The 19,806-nt window shown below is 44.9% G+C and overlaps 1 protein-coding gene across 1 annotated transcript in view; it reads right to left on the bottom strand.

Annotated features, from left to right (window-relative positions):
- Nucleotides 1-19,806, bottom strand: part of tbc1d2b (TBC1 domain family, member 2B) — a 50,290-nt gene that overhangs the window by 10,817 nt on the left and 19,667 nt on the right. Inside the window, exons 4-9 of the mRNA XM_084335448.1 lie at nucleotides 16,072-16,223; nucleotides 15,269-15,555; nucleotides 8,616-9,053; nucleotides 7,471-7,581; nucleotides 4,373-4,590; nucleotides 3,025-3,519 (exon numbers count right to left, since the gene is read on the bottom strand). Of these exons, the coding sequence (XP_084191574.1) occupies nucleotides 3,025-3,519; nucleotides 4,373-4,590; nucleotides 7,471-7,581; nucleotides 8,616-9,053; nucleotides 15,269-15,555; nucleotides 16,072-16,223 (1,701 nt within the window). The remainder of the gene's footprint in view (nucleotides 1-3,024; nucleotides 3,520-4,372; nucleotides 4,591-7,470; nucleotides 7,582-8,615; nucleotides 9,054-15,268; nucleotides 15,556-16,071; nucleotides 16,224-19,806) is intronic.

The following is a 19,806-nucleotide window of genomic DNA, read 5'->3' as shown; positions in this document are numbered from 1 at the left end:
TTCTTAGATTATATATTTAGCATTTTAGCCTTTCGTTTTTTTATATTATATATTAGATTAGATTTAGATGATTAGATTACATATTGTAACTATTTATTTATTTACATGTATGTATACATTTATTATTTGAACGGCTTAAGGCTATATCTGTACTTGATGTTTGTTTGTTGTGTTGCATACTTGAAATAAACTTCAATCAAATCAAACCCCCCCTCTTAAAAACAAAAACCTGTGTTTAACCTAGCCATCTATAAAACATCATGCTAAAACTGTGAAACAAATGTCCTACTCCCCTAAAGAAAGAAATACATAGCAAACATGACTCAGTTATCCAATAGTGCTGCTGCTTTTTATTTTGTTAAAATCTTTTAGTTAATAAGACTAAAAGACTACAATATATATGACTACAAGGGCCAGAAGCCCACTTCATGACGGCTTCCTGTCCTCTCATTCCATTTCCGGTTTTCCGGTTAACGTTACATTTTCAACAACAGATTGCTGCTAATTAAACACTTCATGGAAACGGAGTAACGTTAACGTTATGTCGAGTTCATACGTGTAGTGTAGTATGAACTCCACATAACGTTAACATTACTCCGTGTCCACTGTTGCTGCCACTGTTGCGTCGCAGATGCATGGTACACTCTGTTAGCTCCGTAGCTAATCCGCTCATAAACTAACTTACAGATAGCAGTACCGTTAACGCCGGAGTTTACTCCTGGGTTTCAGGGGGCATCCCTAGCACCGAGCCACCACCGCCTCTCTGGCTAGGTGTGTGCGCTTGCGTGCGTGTATGTGCGTGTAGATGACGTAATTTTGGCAAGTGTGTGTGTGACTGACTTTTTTTTTCTGCGAGAGGGAGAGGCGAGAGAGAGAGGAAAGCATTTAGCACTGCGCTTGTAAGTCTCATCTCAGCCGCGGCGGACTCTAACGCGAGGGCAAAACATCACGATATCCGCGATACGTTTAAAAAGTGTATCGTTAATGAACTGTACCCGATATTTATATAATATCGTCATATCGCCCAGCCCTATATGTACTGGTGATCCCCTGTCAACTCTCTAACGGTTCAAGAGCGCCATCTGGTGGCCGATCGGTAGATCGCCCAGGGAAGAAAGAGGATGTAGACGCTGGTGCTCATTTCAATTTGGTCCGATCACTCGCTATAGGTCCCGGGACTCGAGCTCGACACAATACATAGCGATCCGTTGCCAATGACTCGATAAACAACATGATTTGGACGTATATACTATTATACAACCTGGAAATGGATCGGGTATTTCTATATCCCATAATAGAAAAAATTCTGTTCCACGCTCATCGTCCAACGGCGAGAGGAAGCTACGGTGAGTTTCAGCCAGCGTTTCCGTTAGCCGGTAATTACCGGTTTTTGACCGGCAAAATCTGTTGAAGTCCGACTTATTTAATATCTCCGGTCTTAATGTCCGGTGGAAATAATTCCCTGAGTCTAAGCACAATTTGATTATTTGAATTGTATTAAAATAGGCTAAAATTAAATAGCCTATGCGATGAACGAAACGATCATTACATTTGTTTCCTCGTTGCTTCTAATAATGACAACGACGTTGTCAGCGAGAGCTTAGTGCTGGGTGTGCGAGTGCATGTGAAGCTGCAGAGCCAGAGAGGCAACGGCACAATGCAGTATTCCATCAGTACTCCAATTCGGCCATTTTCAGCCAATGTTGGGTGGGGGGCGCTGTTGTGCGGTTCCCAGAAAAGAGCCAATAACAGCTGAATGAGCTTCTCTGCAGCGCCATACTCTTTGCAAATAAGTTGTTGCGAGGTGGAGAGAGTCGTCACGCAAACCACGATAATGTTGCCGCCTCTCTGCTTTCTCAGTTCTTCGCTTGATATAATTAATACAAATGTCCAATATAACGGAATTCGTTAGCTCATAAAAATGTGATTATAACAGACTACTGTTTAGTGTCGGACCGACTGCCCACATACGCGGTCTATTTTAGTTCAAGTCAGCAGCAGCACGGAGTATCGAGGGACTTATTTTATTTGGAATATATTAATTAATGACTGTATACGCAAAAGTAGCCTAGTTTTAAGTAATAATATTATAAATCTACATGCCTTGAGGATGACATTCTTTATTCTAAACTATGACCGGAATTAATCTCATTTGTCCGGTAGATTGAAATCTTGCAGGTCACGGAGACCGACAACAATTTTTTCTAACGGAAACCCTGGTTTCAGCATTATTTTCTAATGTCTTCTATACTAACTGCTCTAATGATCATATCACCCACACTAGATGAATGATATAACGTTGCCCACGGAATTATAAACGACCCCCCGCCCATCCGGTCATCATCAGATCATACGTAGTAACTTCTAGAACCACGTCCATTTGACATTTTTTATCTGGCACCGATCGCTATCAAACTGTATTTGATCATCAATATAATGCATTTAGGGCTATAAATCAAGTTCTGGAGAAAGCTGCAGAAAACGATAAAAACATACTTATACTTTAGACCGTATTTTAGTATGAATATGTGAATGAAAAAGTATAACGTTGCTACACCCTGAACAATAGATATAGGACTTTGATGGGCCATGGTAATGTCAATTTAGCAATACAATTTAAAAAGTTATAGCCCTGCAAAGAAGGGGAACTTCTCCATGTTAAATAGGGCTGGCGATCCATGGTAAATGATGAATTTAACCCCGGCGATCAAAGGGTTAAATGCTGTTTTTATAGAAAAAAAATCAGATCCAATATTTATGGCTTAAAACCAATTTCCGACAATTAGTTAAACTTTAAATAAAAAAAAGAATAATTCTTGATTCAGACATTTTTTATCATGGATGAACAACACTTTAAATGTGAATGGTTGATTTGAATTTCAAGGACTTTTTAAGCACCTTGTTAAAAAAAATTCTGTTTTCAAGGAATTCCAGGCCTTGACTTTTTTTGGTAAAAAACCAAGCACTTTAAGCACTTCAAGGACCTTGTGCGAACCCTGAGAATGGCTCTCTCCTCTCCGGTACCTGTTGAGTCCTTGGCAGTAGCCGATGTCTGGGTTCCTCCAGGAGAACGCCATCAGCACGTTCCGGAGTTTCTGGACACCCTCTGCGCTGGGGGACGCATAGTGCTTGTTGTTGGGCAGCGTACGCAGCAGGTCCAGCTCGATCTGCTTGGAGGCCGGGTTGGGCTTCTGCCGGGCCACCTGCAGCAGAGTCTCGTAGTAGTCCGGCGCCAGGTGGTCACGGAACTTCCTGACGTGGAAGTTGACACACCAGTGCCACACCTTGGAGCGGTGCACGTGGGGTACGCCGCTGCGCATCAGGGCCTTGAGCTCCGGAGAGCGCACCAGGTCCCGGTTCATGGTGCTGGCCAGGAAGTTCTCCCACTTCACCCCCACGGACACTTCCTGGTCGGTCAGGGACAGGGACTTAAGTTCCAGGGCTCTCACCTTGGCGACTAGCTTCTCCTCCTCGTCCTCCTCCTCCGGGACCGTCTTGAAGCCGTACACGTCGTATTCACTGTGGGAAGGAGAGGAGCTGGTCAGAGTCTCAGTCATGGTAATAATAAATCCATCACTGACAATACTCCAAAAGTGCAGTGTTACCCAAAATGTAGTTTGAACAACATTTTTATCTTCCTACACTTGTTGGGAGTTATTGGCTTGTTAACTGTATGCATGAAGAGCACCCGTTATTAAACGAAGCAGATGGTCCCACATCAAACCATAATGCAGATCCAACATTCAATCACAATCAACAGTTACAAGAGTGTTGACAAAATATGCTGCCTAACTGCAGAGAACAACTTCTTTTCCCAACTGTGAATTCTGATTTAAACGCAACAGTGTTCACCTAGCAGTGTTCTCTCCTTCACTACAATGGTGCACCTGCACAAGTCAAACAGACACTAACCGGCTGTATGTTGACTTGATTGAGAAATACTGGGATATTTCCCTGAACTTGTTCATGCAACGGTACAGACAAAACCCCTAAGGGAAAGCAATTGTGCATGTGGGTCTGAGAGTTTAAATGAGGGAAAGAGGAATTACCATCTCAAATCAAAATTTTCATCAAGAAACTTCTGTTCTTTCGAGAGAGATGTTCAAAGTCTCTCACGAGTGACAGTGATAATAAAGTGCAGAGTATCTACCTGAAAGTATGAGGTCTGAAGATGGGGTAGTCTCTACCTGACAGTATGAGGTCTGAAGATGGGGTGGTCTTTACCTGACAGTATGAGGTCTGAAGATGGGGTGGTCTCTACCTGACAGTATGAGGTCTGAAGATGGGGTGGTCTTTACCCGACAGTATGAGGTCTGAAGATGGGGTGGTCTCTACCTGACAGTATGAGGTCTGAAGATGGGGTGGTCTTTACCTGACAGTATGAGGTCTGAAGATGGGGTGGTCTTGGTGGTCCTGGTGGTCGGCGCTCTCCACCTGCAGGGCGTCCTGCAGCAGCCTGGAGATGACCTCGTGGGCGGGGCCGTGGGCTGAGCCCTGGTCCGATGAGGAGCACACTGGGGTCTTCACCTCCTGGAGCAGCACCAGATGCTTACTCTCCACCTGACACAGTTTAGCCTCCAGGACGGTGTACTGAAGCAAAGACACAAGAGAGAGATTAAACAAATTACCTTTACTAACAGGAAAACATTTGCTTTTATTCATAGGGATGCACTGATATATTGGCACAGTGTTTGAAAAACACAATTGACCCATCTCAAAACCCGCCCTCTTTTGAGGGAAGCAACAGTTGTGATTGGAGGATCAAGCGGGTTTGAGTTAGTTATATTTTTATATATATAGTGTGTATATTGTGGCAGATCTCATCCCCCGCTCTCATGGACATGTGAAGGATGGGAGATACTTTTGCCACGGAAGGAGTAGAGTCAATTAGGTAAAATAAATCATTTATTCGTGCCGCGCTCAGCGCCTAACGCCACACACACAACTCTGATTAACCCAAAACTGGTAACATAGATTCCTTACCTCAGATCAGATGTTCTGCAAAAAGATTAATCCAATTCCTGATCGCCATTCCAAATATTGATCGCGTTTATCGATCCAACGTTATAGTCTGAAACGCATAATCCAAGCTGCTTCCAGCCTCGCCAGTGAATCTGGTAACACGACACTGCTTGCCAGAGATAGGAAAATCCTGGACCGGAGTATTTCTCTGATGCACTTTTTCACTCAATCCAATCCAATGATGTGCATTACAATCCGGGAGACGATAGGGGGCGGTATTTGCCCTTTGAGCTCATCGCCATTCCCAATGATAATGTCAGGCTGGACGGATGAAAAATGAATGGATATCGCTAATAAAAGAAATAACGATTAAATAATGAGAAATCTCGTTATTGGCAACAAACGCATGGCGGCCAACAACGAGATTTCTCGTTGTTGGCAACCAATGTGTTAAGCATCGTTGGCAGATGCTTTTTAATAAAGAGGAGCATCTCTGCCTTTTCGGATGTAATTCTGTTCCTGTGTTCATCCACGATGTTGGATGCAGCGCTGAACAAGCGCTCACTATCCACACTTGTGCAGGGGGCAGAGAGGTACGCTCTTGCCACAGTGTCCTATGTTTTCGACTACACTTAATGGCTGGTCGTCGAGCCCTATGAATACCATTACTTTGCGTGTGATCGCCTTAGCCTTCTGACTACCACCGCTATACGCACATGTGCTCTCTAACGTGGTTTGCATTAGCGGCCGCTTTGTTTCCTCAGACTTTTATTTTTTATTTTAATTTTTTTTACTCGCCGCCTTGGTTAGCTTAACACATTAACTGCCACGGAGTTTGATCATCTTATACCATTCTCTGCCAGCACTGTAAGTCTATGGAGATGTTCACCTTCTTTGCAGGGCTATAACTTTTTAAATTGTATTGCTAAATCGACATTACTATGGCCCATTCAACATCGATTATCTATCGTTCAGGATGTAGGAACGTTTTACTTTTTCATTCACACATTCATACGAAAATACCGTCTAGAATATAAATATGTTTTTATCGTTTTCTGCAGTAATTCCTAGAACGTGAGATATAGGCATAAATGCATATATACATTATCAAATGCCGTTTGTTGCCGATCCACGCTATATTAAAAATTTCAACTGTACCTAAACGTTATGACTGATCATGCGCAGGTGAACGGAGGGGGGGGGGGGGGGGCAGTATTGAAGCATTGCGCCGAGTTCCACTGCATCAGACGAGGCTCCATGAGGGAAATATGAATAACATGGCGAAAATATGAAATATGATCTCAATAACGTCGTACGCCGTGGATTGGCAGAATTAGCATGAACTTGAAACACGTCGTACAACGTGAATGGCGCAAGATGTGTTAATGCTCTGCTGCGTGATGAGACTTCAAATGTCGTATTAAATTCGTTGTGTTGAAACTCTTGACATCGTTTCCCCCACGAGGTATTTTATTCTGGCATATGTTGCAGATGGCATTTGTTACATCTGTCTCAGACACCTTGAAATAGTTCCACACCACCGACATGTTCTAGGTTAGTTAGAATGCATTTGTTGACATGGCTCTGTGAGGGGGAGGAGGAGGGGCAAGACGTGCAGCAGCAGCAGCTGTGTGGCTGTGAGAGAAGAGCGAGTGAGAACTCCGCTGAGAATTGGATCATGTTTTTCGCGCGCATTGATTGGTTTTCACAATCGGCGAAAATAAAACATTAGCGGAATTCACCGATCTCATATTTATACTGAATATCGGCCGATACCGATCGCTGGCTGATCAATCGGGGCATCCCTAATTGTAGTATTCGGAGTTGTGAAGGTGAGAGGTAGTGAGAGGAGAGGTGAAGGCGAGTAGGTGTTCTTTGTGTACTGGACCCTGGACTGGCTGAGAAACCCCCTTGTGTACTGACCCTGGACCGGATGACTACCCCGAGTATTGAACAATCCCTTTTTCTGTCTGCGAGCCTGTTTTGTGTTTTTGACCATCGGACTGTTTATGACCATACTCTTGCCTATCAAACTGGATTTTGCCTTAATTCAATAAATATTCTTATTGATTGATATTGTTCTTGTGTGGACTTTTGAATTTGTTTGTATTTTAACCGTATAATATATATATACACACACACAGGTGATCATAGAAGTGGCATTTTGTCACCTTTTTACTGGGAGCGTGTTGCTTAATATAAGTGAACAACAGAATGACCCCAACAAGCAAATTTCTTTAAAATAACAAATGTAAAACAGTTCACTTTGTCTACAATTGATCGGCTGGTGGGGGGAGGGGAGTCAAATATCCGTATCCGACTCAAAAACTATATGGGTGCTTCCCTAGAAATGTCCTATTCCTTTGTCCGAGTTGGCATTTTTAGATGAGTTTAGAGGGCAACGGCTGGGGTTAATGCTGGACTTCCCCATAACAACTTACTCCATCTTCCTTGTTCTATTTACAGAATACTGTACCATCAACCAACGAACACACCAGCGTCAAGTACCTTGGCTTCAAGAGCTTTCTCTCTGCTCTCTGCGTTCCTTCGCAACACCGTCAGCTCCAGGATCTCTTTGTTCAGGAACATGTTCTGAGTTTTGTAGCCCTGAAGACCGTCCTGGAAAAGAGAAGACATATTTCCCTGTCATAATATCACAAGATAAGATATTCCTGTATTGATCCCCCTGGGGAAATTCAGGGCATCATAGCAGCATGGGGGAGGGGAGGCACAGGAATGGGCAGGGTAATAGAAGAAAGACATAAATATAAGCAATACAATTAAATATGAATATAAAGATATGGAGAAAAATAAACAGTGTAAAGAATAAAATCTTATTTGAATATGAAATATAAAAAATAAACAGTATAAATAAAGGTGTAGATGAGGGTCTGTATGCCCTATCTGTTATATTATGTTACAATGAAATAATAATAAATATAGGCAACGGATGAAAAGAAAAGAAAGTTTCAACTGAATATAACTATGAGTAAAAGTAGACGGTAGACACAAGGTGCAGGTGAGGGTCTGTACCCTAACTGGCATAATATACGTTATAGTCCAGGATTTGGTGGTTAAGAGTCAGACACACTTAGTGGTCAGGGGTCAGACATTCCCAACAGTTCAAGTCCTGCAGCCGTTTGTTCTCCAGCTGCTGGCAGCAGTCCATGGAGAAAACTGCGACAAATAATTTGGATAATGGGCTGTTCGACAGTATAAAATCAAAGGTGGGTTACTAGATTCTACAACTGCAGAGGTCTACTGGTTCCCACCTGAGAATGAGGCCTTCTAGATATGTCCAGCTCTCCCATTTTGCCCACGTCTTGTATAAACTCTCACTCTCAGTTTCTAATCTATATACTCCAACTCTTGGTATTAGGGGGGTGGGGGGTGAATTGAGATTCTGTCTTCAGTTTTCAGTCTTGCAATTTGGTTTCAACGTTCTCATGATCTTAGAAGTATAAATCATTAGCTCACTAAATCCTACAGATTGAAGGTTAGGCAAGCAGAAAGACTCATACAATATACAAGCTTCTTAACACAAAGCAATCTGGAAGCAAATGTAACGAATTGCCTCGCAATGGATCGCAATCAAATCAAATAGTGAGATTCTCAACAGATTCTCGCCCCTACTTGGTATCTTTCAAGCGTACCTTGAGGTTGTCCACTTCCTGCTGCTCCGGGGGTGGTGAACCACATTCGCCGGTCTGGCCGCTGTTCTCGGTGCTCTGCTGGGAGAGTTTGATGATGACTTCATCCTTAGCCTGGATGGTCTCCATCAACATGCCCAGCTGGTCATTAATCTCCCCCACCTTGACCTTCAGGCCCTTCAGTTCCTGCTGCAGGCTCTCCTTCTCCAGGGCGAGGCGCTCCATGTGACCACACAGGGCCTGGATCTGCCCCTCCCTCTCCTGGAGCAGAGCCTCCACCTGGGGGACCTCCTCCTGGGACACTGCAGGGGAAGGGCACTGGCCCGGAGCCGGAGGTGAACCTGTGGGCGGGGCTGGAGCTGGGCGGCCCACCGGACGACTAACTGGGGGTCTCTCACATTGGGAGGTCCTGAGGGTCTGTTGTAGCAGCCTCACCAGTTCCTGGTAGAGAAGATTAATTTGTCAGGCTCAAATCTCTGACAAAATCCGACATAATATGAGCAACATGCCCACTGGAGATCCACCTTTTCAGCACCGGCTATTGACCCATCTCAAACCCGCCCTCTTTTTTGATCCTCCAATAACAACTGTTGCTTTCTTCAGACAAAGTTATAATTGGAGGATTATAAAGAGGGCAGAGAAAAGGGCAGAGAAAAGAGGGCAGAGTTTGAGATAGAGGTTATGGCCTTAAACAAATACACACCAGCCCAACCAGGCAGCTCCACACTAACGTTCTGATTAAAGCCTAATCTAACAGTGGAAGTAAATGTCATCACAAAGCCAAATCAGGAACAGTTTTGATTGATTGTTTTTTTTTTAAAGAATGGTAGTTAGTGTTTGTGTTTCACAGTGGCCCATGTCGTCACCGGGACCTCAGTGATCATTGCAGAGAATTGATTAACCTCATGACCACTATGTGCAGGCTGATCTTTATCCAATTACAGAGCATGCAATCTAAATCAAACAGTTTATCTGAGGAAGTGTGCCTGAATGTGCTTAACAATCCCATTGTAATGCAATAGGAATAATTGGAATGAGGTGAACAGACTGAAAACGTTATCTTATTAGATAAAACAGATGTATATATATTTTTTATTGCATAATGTTCTCTTGGGGACATCATTTGCAGTTGAAAAAAGGTAATAAATCGCAATATATGGCAGTATTGTGTTATGGGGTCTCTGGTGATTCCCAGTTCCCACCCTTAATACGCAATGACAGTTTACAGGGAGGTAGGGTTGTTAACGAATACTCTATAGTCAAATTAATAATAAGACTTGTCAAATAAATGTAAAACATACATTAGATTGTAAAAGAAAAGAAAAAAAAAATAACTTCTCGACTTCATGACTTCTCGCATGGATCTGAACGCGCTGCATGACAGACAGGAGGAGCCATGACGTCACTTTAATTTAGCTAATTGAAAACAAAATGTAGGTCTATTCCTTGATCTGAAGAACGTGCTAATAATGCAACAACTGCATGGCATGATGGCAGAGAGTTCAGATCCCAACTCGGCCGCAGAGGTCAACAAATCACGTATGTCTAGCCGTGGAACAATCTCCAATAAAATCTGATGAATCTACAACAGCACCTCAGACAAAAGGAATTACTCAAAGACAAAGACGTGGCTCTTACCACGGATGGGTGGACCTTGTTAGCAACAGCATTCTACAACACAGCAACAGTCCACTTGACTTTCAGTTTTCAGACGATTGGGAAATGCACGACTCAAAACAGTTCTGTTATGTGCTCAAAACAAAAGAGCTGAGGGAAAGCCACACTGCAGAGAATGTAGGCGAATGCACTCAAGACATATTGGATGTCTATGGAATAAAAAGGGAATCTGTGATTGCCATTACAACAGACAATGCTAGTGGACATTGACAATGCTAGCAATTATGTCAGTTACGTCTTAATGTGTCTCTTCCATTCAATTAATAGGGCCACCAGTTTGGTCTACCCGTTTTTAAATACTGGATCAACTGAGCTGTCTTTTCAACACTGGCGTTCATGCTTCAACAAATGCTGATCGAAAATCACTCTTTAAAAATAGGTAGAATGGTGGACCTAATTGTAACAATTTAATTGTAATTGTTGACCATACTTACTTTGTGTGAATAATATATTGTAATTGTAGGCTGGACAAATGCAAACCTGTCGTAATATGAATGCATATTTATTTACTACAGATACAAGGGTTCTTAATCCTTTCAAACTCAAAGTGGCAACATATCGAACTGCGTCGGCCGCACAGCCTTTAAAACACGTTCTATTCTCTCGCCTGGGCAAGCGAACGCCAGACGACCCACCGGCGTTGATGAAGACACAGATCATTACCGATCTGGAGAAGCGGTATAGTGAGGAAAAGAGGGTGTTCCTGCTGCTGAACAAAGCTAGTTACTTGGATCCACACTTCGAAGAAGGGAACATAAACAGAAGGTGGCCTTACTGGAGGAGATGAAACAAGTGAATGAAAGCAGGAGGTGCAGATGGCCTTACTGGAGGAGATGAAACAAGTGAATGAAAGCAGGAGGTGCAGGTGGCCTTACTGGAGGAGATGAAACAAGTGAATGAAAGCAGGAGGTGCAGGTGGCCTTACATGGAGGAGATGAAACAAGTGAAGGAAAGCAGGAGGTGCAGGTGGCCTTACTGGAGGAGATGAAACAAGTGAAGGAAAGCAGGAGGTGCCGGTGGCTCTACTGGAGGAGATGAAACAAGTGAAGGAAAGCAGGAGGTGCAGGTGGCCTTACTGGAGGAGATGAAACAAGTGAATGAAAGCAGGAGGTGCAGGTGGCCTTACTGGAGGAGATGAAACAAGTGAAAGCAGGAGGTGCAGATGGCCTTACTGGAGGAGATGAAACAAGTGAAGGAAAGCAGGAGGTGCAGATGGCCTTACTGGAGGAGATGAAACAAGTGAATGAAAGCAGGAGGTGCAGGTGGCCTTACTGGAGGAGATGAAACAAGTGAATGAAAGCAGGAGGTGCAGGTGGCCTTACTGGAGGAGATGAAACAAGTGAATGAAAGCAGGAGGTGCAGGTGGCCTTACTGGAGGAGATGAAACAAGTGAATGAAAGCAGGAGGTGCAGGTGGCCTTACTGGAGGAGATGGAACAAGTGAATGAAAGCAGGAGGTGCAGGTGGCCTTACTGGAGGAGATGAAACAAGTGAAGGAAAGCAGGCGGTGCAGGTGGCCTTACTGGAGGAGATGAAACAAGTGAAGGAAAGCAGGCGGTGCAGGTGGCCTTACTGGAGGAGATGAAACAAGTGAAGGAAAGCAGGAGGTGCAGATGGCTTTACTGGAGGAGATGAAACAAGTGAAGGAAAGCAGGAGGTGCAGATGGCTTTACATGGAGGAGATGAAACAAGTGAAGGAAAGCAGGAGGTGCAGGTGGCCTTACTGGAGGAGATGAAACAAGTGAAGGAAAGCAGGAGGTGCAGATGGCTTTACATGGAGGAGATGAAAGAAGTGAAAGCAGGAGGTGCAGATGGCTTTACATGGAGGAGATGAAACAAGTGAAGGAAAGCAGGAGGTGCAGATGGCTTTACATGGAGGAGATGAAACAAGTGAAGGAAAGCAGGAGGTGCAGGTGGCCTTACTGGAGATGAAACAAGTGAAGGAAAGCAGGAGGTGCAGGTGGCTCTACTGGAGGAGATGAAACAAGTGAAGGAAAGCAGGAGGTGCAGGTGGCTCTACTGGAGGAGATGAAACAAGTGAAAGCAGGAGGTGCAGGTGGCCTTACTGGAGGAGATGAAACAAGTGAATGAAAGCAGGAGGTGCAGGTGGCCTTACTGGAGGAGATGAAACAAGTGAAAGCAGGAGGTGCAGGTGGCCTTACTGGAGGAGATGAAACAAGTGAAGGAAAGCAGGAGGTGCAGATGCCCTTACTGGAGGAGATTAAACAAGTGAAGGAAAGCAGGAGGTGCAGATGGCCTTACTGGAGGAGATGAAACAAGTGAATGAAAGCAGGAGGTGCAGGTGGCCTTACTGGAGGAGATGAAACAAGTGAAGGAAAGCAGGCGGTGCAGGTGGCCTTACTGGAGGAGATGAAACAAGTGAATGAAAGCAGGAGGTGCAGGTGGCCTTACTGGAGGAGATGAAACAAGTGGAGGAAAGCAGGAGGTGCAGATGGCTTTACATGGAGGAGATGAAACAAGTGAAGGAAAGCAGGAGGTGCAGGTGGCCTTACTGGAGGAGATGAAACAAGTGAAGGAAAGCAGGAGGTGCAGATGGCTTTACATGGAGGAGATGAAAGAAGTGAAAGCAGGAGGTGCAGGTGGCCTTACTGGAGGAGATGAAACAAGTGAAGGAAAGCAGGCGGTGCAGGTGGCCTTACTGGAGGAGATGAAACAAGTGAATGAAAGCAGGAGGTGCAGGTGGCCTTACTGGAGGAGATGAAACAAGTGAATGAAAGCAGGAGGTGCAGGTGGCCTTACTGGAGGAGATGAAACAAGTGAATGAAAGCAGGAGGTGCAGGTGGCCTTACTGGAGGAGATGAAACAAGTGAAGGAAAGCAGGAGGTGCAGATGGCTTTACATGGAGGAGATGAAAGAAGTGAAAGCAGGAGGTGCAGGTGGCTCTACTGGAGGAGATGAAACAAGTGAAGGAAAGCAGGAGGTGCAGGTGGCTTTACTGGAGGAGATGAAACAAGTGAAAGCAGGAGGTGCCGGTGGCTCTACTGGAGGAGATGAAACAAGTGAAAGCAGGAGGTGCCGGTGGCTTTACTGGAGGAGATGAAACAAGTGAAAGCAGGAGGTGCCGGTGGCTCTACTGGAGGAGATGAAACAAGTGAAGGAAAGCAGGAGGTGCAGGTGGCCTTACTGGAGGAGATGAAACAAGTGAAGGAAAGCAGGAGGTGCAGGTGGCCTTACTGGAGGAGATGAAACAAGTGAAAGCAGGAGGTGCAGGTGGCCTTACTGGAGGAGATGAAACAAGTGAACAGGGCAGCACTGGCAGTGAGACTTGACACTGTTACTGAGCCCAGTGCCAGACAACCCTGTGACCAGCAAACCGCTGGGAAACCGCTCTGCCAGCTCTGGGGGATCTGTTTGGAGATACGTATTGCGAGGCCAGGTCATATAAGGAGGACAACACTCTGCTGCTTAAAAAATAAATGTAGAGTCTCCAATACCTGCTCAACAAACCCTCATGTGGTGGAAAATGTTGGGCTCTGGAAAATACCCTCATGTGGCCTAGATGGTAAAGAAATATCTTTGCATCCCTGGTTAGTATAGTGAATAAAAAGAAATCGGCACTGACATCTTCACAAGTGGACAGTCTTGTTTTTGGCAAATAACCAGAATAAAACGCTGACCCAGTTAGTCAGCTAAGTTACATCATTATTTTTTGTGCCAACGCTAGTGTTTTGAGAGTTATAGCGTCAAGAATGTAAGTAGTCTACCTTTCCGTTTTTTATGTGGATTGTGTGTCTTAATTTAATTTAAACAAAAACATTACAAAAGTCTATAGCCTACTGAATAGATATTGAATAACCAATTGACAGAAGCATCATAGAGGTCCCCAATGGTTTGATTGCTATTTCCCGTTTCATGTCAAGGAAAATATATTGTTCCATGTTTATCACACCTTGTTCGGAGGCACGTTGCGGTGTATGAATGTCCGTCTATATACTGTAAACTTTCATTCATTTGATCTTGCTCCGTGAGACATCCCCTTCTCAATCTAGCACCAATCTCTCCTCACAGATAGAGAGAGAGAGTGCAAGAAAGAGAGAATACATTATTCTTTGTATGCTGGTGTAGGTACGATATTTATTTAATTTGACAATATATTACTTTATACTAGTTATGTCTCCTGTTGTATTGGTTTGCCGTCTTGTGGACATAATGTGCGATAATAGATATTCAAATGGTGTTTTATTTTTATTTTTTATGAATAGTAAATGTTGGCACATTTTTACAGCCCTACTGGGAGGTGAGGTCATTTCGCAGTTATGTTACTGCTTGCCGTTCTTGTGGTTATTTCACAACGGCTCAAAACGAAAAGAAATGTGTGAGAGGATATTGCAAGAACCAGCGCTAAATAGAGAGGAAAAGCTTCACGAACAGCAAAGTGAAAACAGTTTAAATAGTTTAACCTGCATTAAACAAGGAACGTCACAAATGGAGCACACGCATTATGTAGGCCTGACATTCACCAGGCTACCTGATGGAACACTGTTCTGTCACTGAGCCCGTCCTCTCTGGCTGTACCACCAAAACAACAGGAGTAAGGGAGAGGGATGGACACATCGACCATTGTTTTCGAGGGGAGCTTCTGTTTCCTCGCCTGGGTCTCCAGCATGACTAATGACTAGGAGCATGACTATCGCTCGTCTTCCTGTGTCGGCAGGAGAGTCAGAATTGCACCGAATGCTTGAGTCAGAAGAGTTCCACCTCAAGTCGGTGGTGAAGGAACAGGGAGATATCCGCCTGACTTGACACCAAAATCAGGCCATTCAGGAATTAGCAAATATGTAATCAGTTGTTTTTTATGTAAATTCTATGTCACAATGTCACAACATTTCAAAACTATTTTCCCAGAGCAAATTTGGTAATTAAAGGATTACTCAACAAGCAAATCGTCGCATCTTCTTCTGTTGGAACTTTTCACCACCCCTTACATTTCCCTAGAGAGAACAAGAGAGTTGTAAATACCTTCTGACTGGCCAGCTCCTCTTGGAGTCTGGCCTGCTCCTGGTGGAGTTTGGCCTGCTCCTGCTCCTGCTCCTGCTGGATGCGGCTGAGCTCCTCCTCCTGTCTCTGCAGGCGTAGCTGCGCCTCCACGGGTCTGCTGCCGTTACTGCCGTTACATTCCACTGGCTCCCCGCGGCTCTCTGCGCCGCGCCCAAACTTCCCGGAGCCCATCATGTCCCGCAAGAAGGGTCTCTTGGGCCTTGACGAATTACGCCCAAAGTCAAAAGTGAAAGCTGAGCCGATGGAATCTAAGGGTCAAAGGAACCAGGTTCATTCACTTGTGGTTTTAGTAGATAAGGGCAAAATATTAGGGTTGCCCTTATGTTTTATTCGTTTGCCACAGATAGCAATCGCTGATCGTTTAGGAGTCATATCAGCCAATACCAATAGTTTGTTTGTTTTGTTATAGCAGCTGGTATAACAGTATTATAGGTCCTTTACATTGTATTTGTGACATCTGTCTCAGACAGTTTAATAGCTCCACACCGCCGGCATGTTTTAGGTTAGTTAGCGTGCGACAATGACACCAACTCCGGTGTCAACTCCAGTATAATCAATAACTCCAGTATAATCTTATACTGCCTTATACTGAAAATCTGCCGCGGGGCATCCATACAAAATTTACATAACAATAATTTTCTTCACAGATCCAATCTCCTGGAATTATTCACAAACAATGGCAGCTAATTCATGTCAACTAGAGTCACGGTGGTGCTCAGACCCTGGCCAGTGCAGGCTGCTGGGGCAGAAGGGAGAGGACATACGTCTGTGTGTGTCTGGATGAGCTTTCTGTTCAGGGACGTCCTTGGCTGGAGGATCCACCATCTCCCACTCCTCAGTGCTGTTGTGGTTGGTGTAAAACACGCTGCGTCTGTTCTCACCCCCTCGCCCCTGTCGCAGGTGAGACATGGAGTTCCTGACGGCACACAAACACAGACCAAACGGTTAAAGCAGAACGCCGACATTATGGGAAAGAGTCAGACAAGAATATAGATACTTACCGATTTACCATTTCCTCTCTGTGCATTCAGTAGAGAGCTATCTGGCTGCAAGCTAGCCGAGCTTAGCACAAATTAATGGAAGCGGACAGACTCTGGAGAAGTCAGGACTATAGCAGGCCCTGTACTAATACATTAGGCCTAATGTTACTGCATACTGCCCTTCACAAGAGGAATGCGAGGACAAACAGTATGTTACCTTGTTACTGGCAACCTCTAGACTGCAGATTTACAAAGTATCAGTAGCGACCTGAGGACACAATGCCATTGTTTGAGGTCTCCGCCGACATTTCTTGAGAAACACGTCTGTGACGGCGACTGTGTAATTGCACAACATGAGCCATACAGCAGAAACCATTCTTCCCAAGAACTGGCCGCCTATGTGCCCAGACTACAGTCCGTCAGAGCCTGTGGCTTACAAATGAGTAACCTGCTTAAAATAAACACAAACCAAGATGCAAATGATAGTATCAGAAAATAATAGCATGGTGAAAAGACTGGATTGAAAAAGTACTCAAGAGATCAGGTCTTATATTTGAGTACAGTAGTTATAGTAGTATTTCAGCATGCTGACAGTGTATAACCATTTCCCCTCAGTGTGTCATACAAGTGCTAATGTGGCCACGTACCATAAGTTCTGCTTTTTGACACTTGAGTGTAAGACCACTATTTTGAACCCTACAATGTATGCCAGATTTGGCACATTTAGTTTTATTGAATTAACTCAAATTTAATGAACAAAAAATGCTACTGATGTTAGCGCTCGCAGATTCTGATTCTACTCATGGGCTTCTAGCAGTAGAAATGGACCCAAGACAGGGTTATGTCCCTTGGTTCAAAATTATTCATAATGTAACTAAATATTCTGCCAATAAAGATACTTTTCTATTAATTTAGGCTTGAAATGGGAAGAAAAAAAATATTATCAGTTATTCAGGTCAAAAGAAGTAAGGCATCATTCTCGTCGCTCATTGGATGTGTTCCGTCTCTCAGCTTCAGTGTTTTGGCAGCCATGTATGCTCCATTTTGGCAGTCATTTTCATTCAATTAATTTGACTAGGTAAGACCCACAGAAATTAAAATCTCTTTTCCAAGAGCGACCTGGCCAAGAATGGCAGCAGTACAGCAGTTCCATACAGTACACAGGTACGACAGGTCCTGAGAGGAAGTATAGAAAATCACGCCTCACTGCTGACATCGACACATATCACAACCTCTTGTTAACATTCTCTTTTTGTGATCAAATTTTTATTTTTTTTTCCATTTTTCAAACATGAAACATCACAACTCACAACACAATAATAACAATAATACGTAAAAGACATCCAAAACATAAACCAACCAAAATGATCAGACAATAAATTAGACAGAATATACATTTGCCTACATATCTAGTTCAAATAAGCTGTCACAAAGTATAAGGCTTCCTGAGCCCCCTCCATCCCCAGGCCCGGCAGCTGCGAACCCCAACCCCGAAGGACCCGGAGTCCGGCGCCCCCACGGGCCAAAGCACCACGCCACTTTAATGCTTCAACCCGCAGAGACCCCCCAACCACGGCCCCCCCCAGTCAGAGCCCACGGCCACCAGACCCACAGCCAAAGGGGGTCCCGAAAATATACATGATTAAAATTACAAGAGAAGAGAAAAAATAATAATAACAATAATAATAACAAAAAATAAATAAAAAGTAAAAAACACAAGTGGACAATGGCACTCGCTCGCCCTGCTCCCAACCCCCCCCCCCCCCCCCCCGGACCTCAACGTGGGTTAAATACATTATATACAATAGATTATCTAGCAAATGAACGTTATATGCGCTCTTTAAGCTTTGTAACCGCTGCCAACCAGATAGCAATATTGGCTTCGTTAACCCCTAAAACTCGTGCAGTGGATATATCTCCAGATATAACACATCAAGATAGGTGAGAATCCATACCTTCGGACATAACTTATCTGGTTGTATCCTGTTAACATTCTCCAAAACCATTACTAATGCCAAAGCTTCTTTCTTTCACCATAGGATCGAGGCCTCTGCCAAGAATCTTCGCAAACTGCATGCTACCATGTCCTCCCTCCTCACTCCCCCCCCCCCACCCCCTCCTCCCTCATCTTTTTCTGCCGAAGACTTTGCGATCTTCTTTGAGGAAAAAGTGGAGAACATCCGCAGCTCCTTCTCCCAACCCCCACCCATTCCAAACGCTGAATCGAGAACCTCATCCTTCACTCTGTCATCTTTCTCTCCCATTACAGAAGCCGAGACCCTGACACTGGTAACGTCGAACCGTCCGACTACATGCCAGCTGGACCAGCTACGCTCCCCACTCCTCCAGACCATAGCACCGGACATCCTCCCATTCCTAACTGCAACCATCAACTCCTCACTCAACTCGGGGGTGGTCCCCACCTCCCTAAAACAAGCCAGAGTCACGCCCCTCATAAAAAAAAAACCCTGAACCCCACCGTCATAGCCAACTATCGTCCTGTCTCTCTTCTCTCCTTTCTTTCTAAAACACTTGAACGTGCTGTATCCAACCAACTTACTGCTTATCTCTTACAGAATGACCTCCTAGACCCCAATCAGTCTGGCTTCCGGACTGGCCACTCCACAGAAACGGCCCTCATTGCGGTCACAGAGGCACTTCACTTAGCAAAAGCGAAAGGCCTCTCCTCTGTCCTGATTCTCCTAGATCTATCTGCAGCCTTCGACACAGTCAACCATCAGATCCTCCTCACGGCCCTCGCAGGAATGGGAGTGGCTGGATCTGCGCTGACATGGCTGACATCATACCTCAACGACCGCTCCTACCAAGTGTCATGGAGAGGGACTCTGTCGGCCACCCGCCCCCTCCGGACGGGTGTCCCCCAGGGCTCGGTCCTAGGACCCCTTCTCTTCTCCCTCTACACTAAATCACTGGGTAACATTATCACGTCTCATGGCTTCTCATATCATTGTTATGCCGATGATACTCAACTCTTCCTCTCCTTCCCTCCCTCAGATATCCACGTCTCTGAGCGGATCTCGGCCTGTCTGTCCGACATCTCCGCCTGGATGACGACCAACCACCTCAAACTGAACCTAAGCAAAACAGAATTGCTCCACCTGCCGGCCAAATCCTCCCCCCTGACCGACCTCTCCATCACAGTCGAGAATGCAGCTGTGACCGCGTCCCCGACCGCCAAGAACCTTGGTGTTGTCCTTGACGACCAGTTGAACTTCTCTGCTCACATCGCAGCGACAACCAGAACCTGCAGATTCCTCCTGAGCAATGTCAGAAGGATACGCCCCTTCCTGACAAAAGAAGCCACTCAACTCCTCGTCCAATCAACAGTCATCTCCCGCCTCGACTACTGCAACGCACTGCTAGCTGGCCTCCCGGCCACTGCCACCAAGCCTCTTCAACTCATTAAAAACGCAGCGGCCCGCCTGATATCAAACCTACCGAAGTCGGCCCATGTCACCCCACTTCTTAGGGACCTGCACTGGCTCCCCATTGCTGCAC

Source organism: Notolepis coatsorum (genome assembly GCF_963971535.1).
Source record: "Notolepis coatsorum genome assembly, chromosome: 18".
NCBI lineage: Eukaryota > Metazoa > Chordata > Actinopteri > Aulopiformes > Paralepididae > Notolepis > Notolepis coatsorum.
Note: the sequence above shows the minus strand (reverse complement) of the source record. Positions and strands in the feature narration are given on the sequence as shown.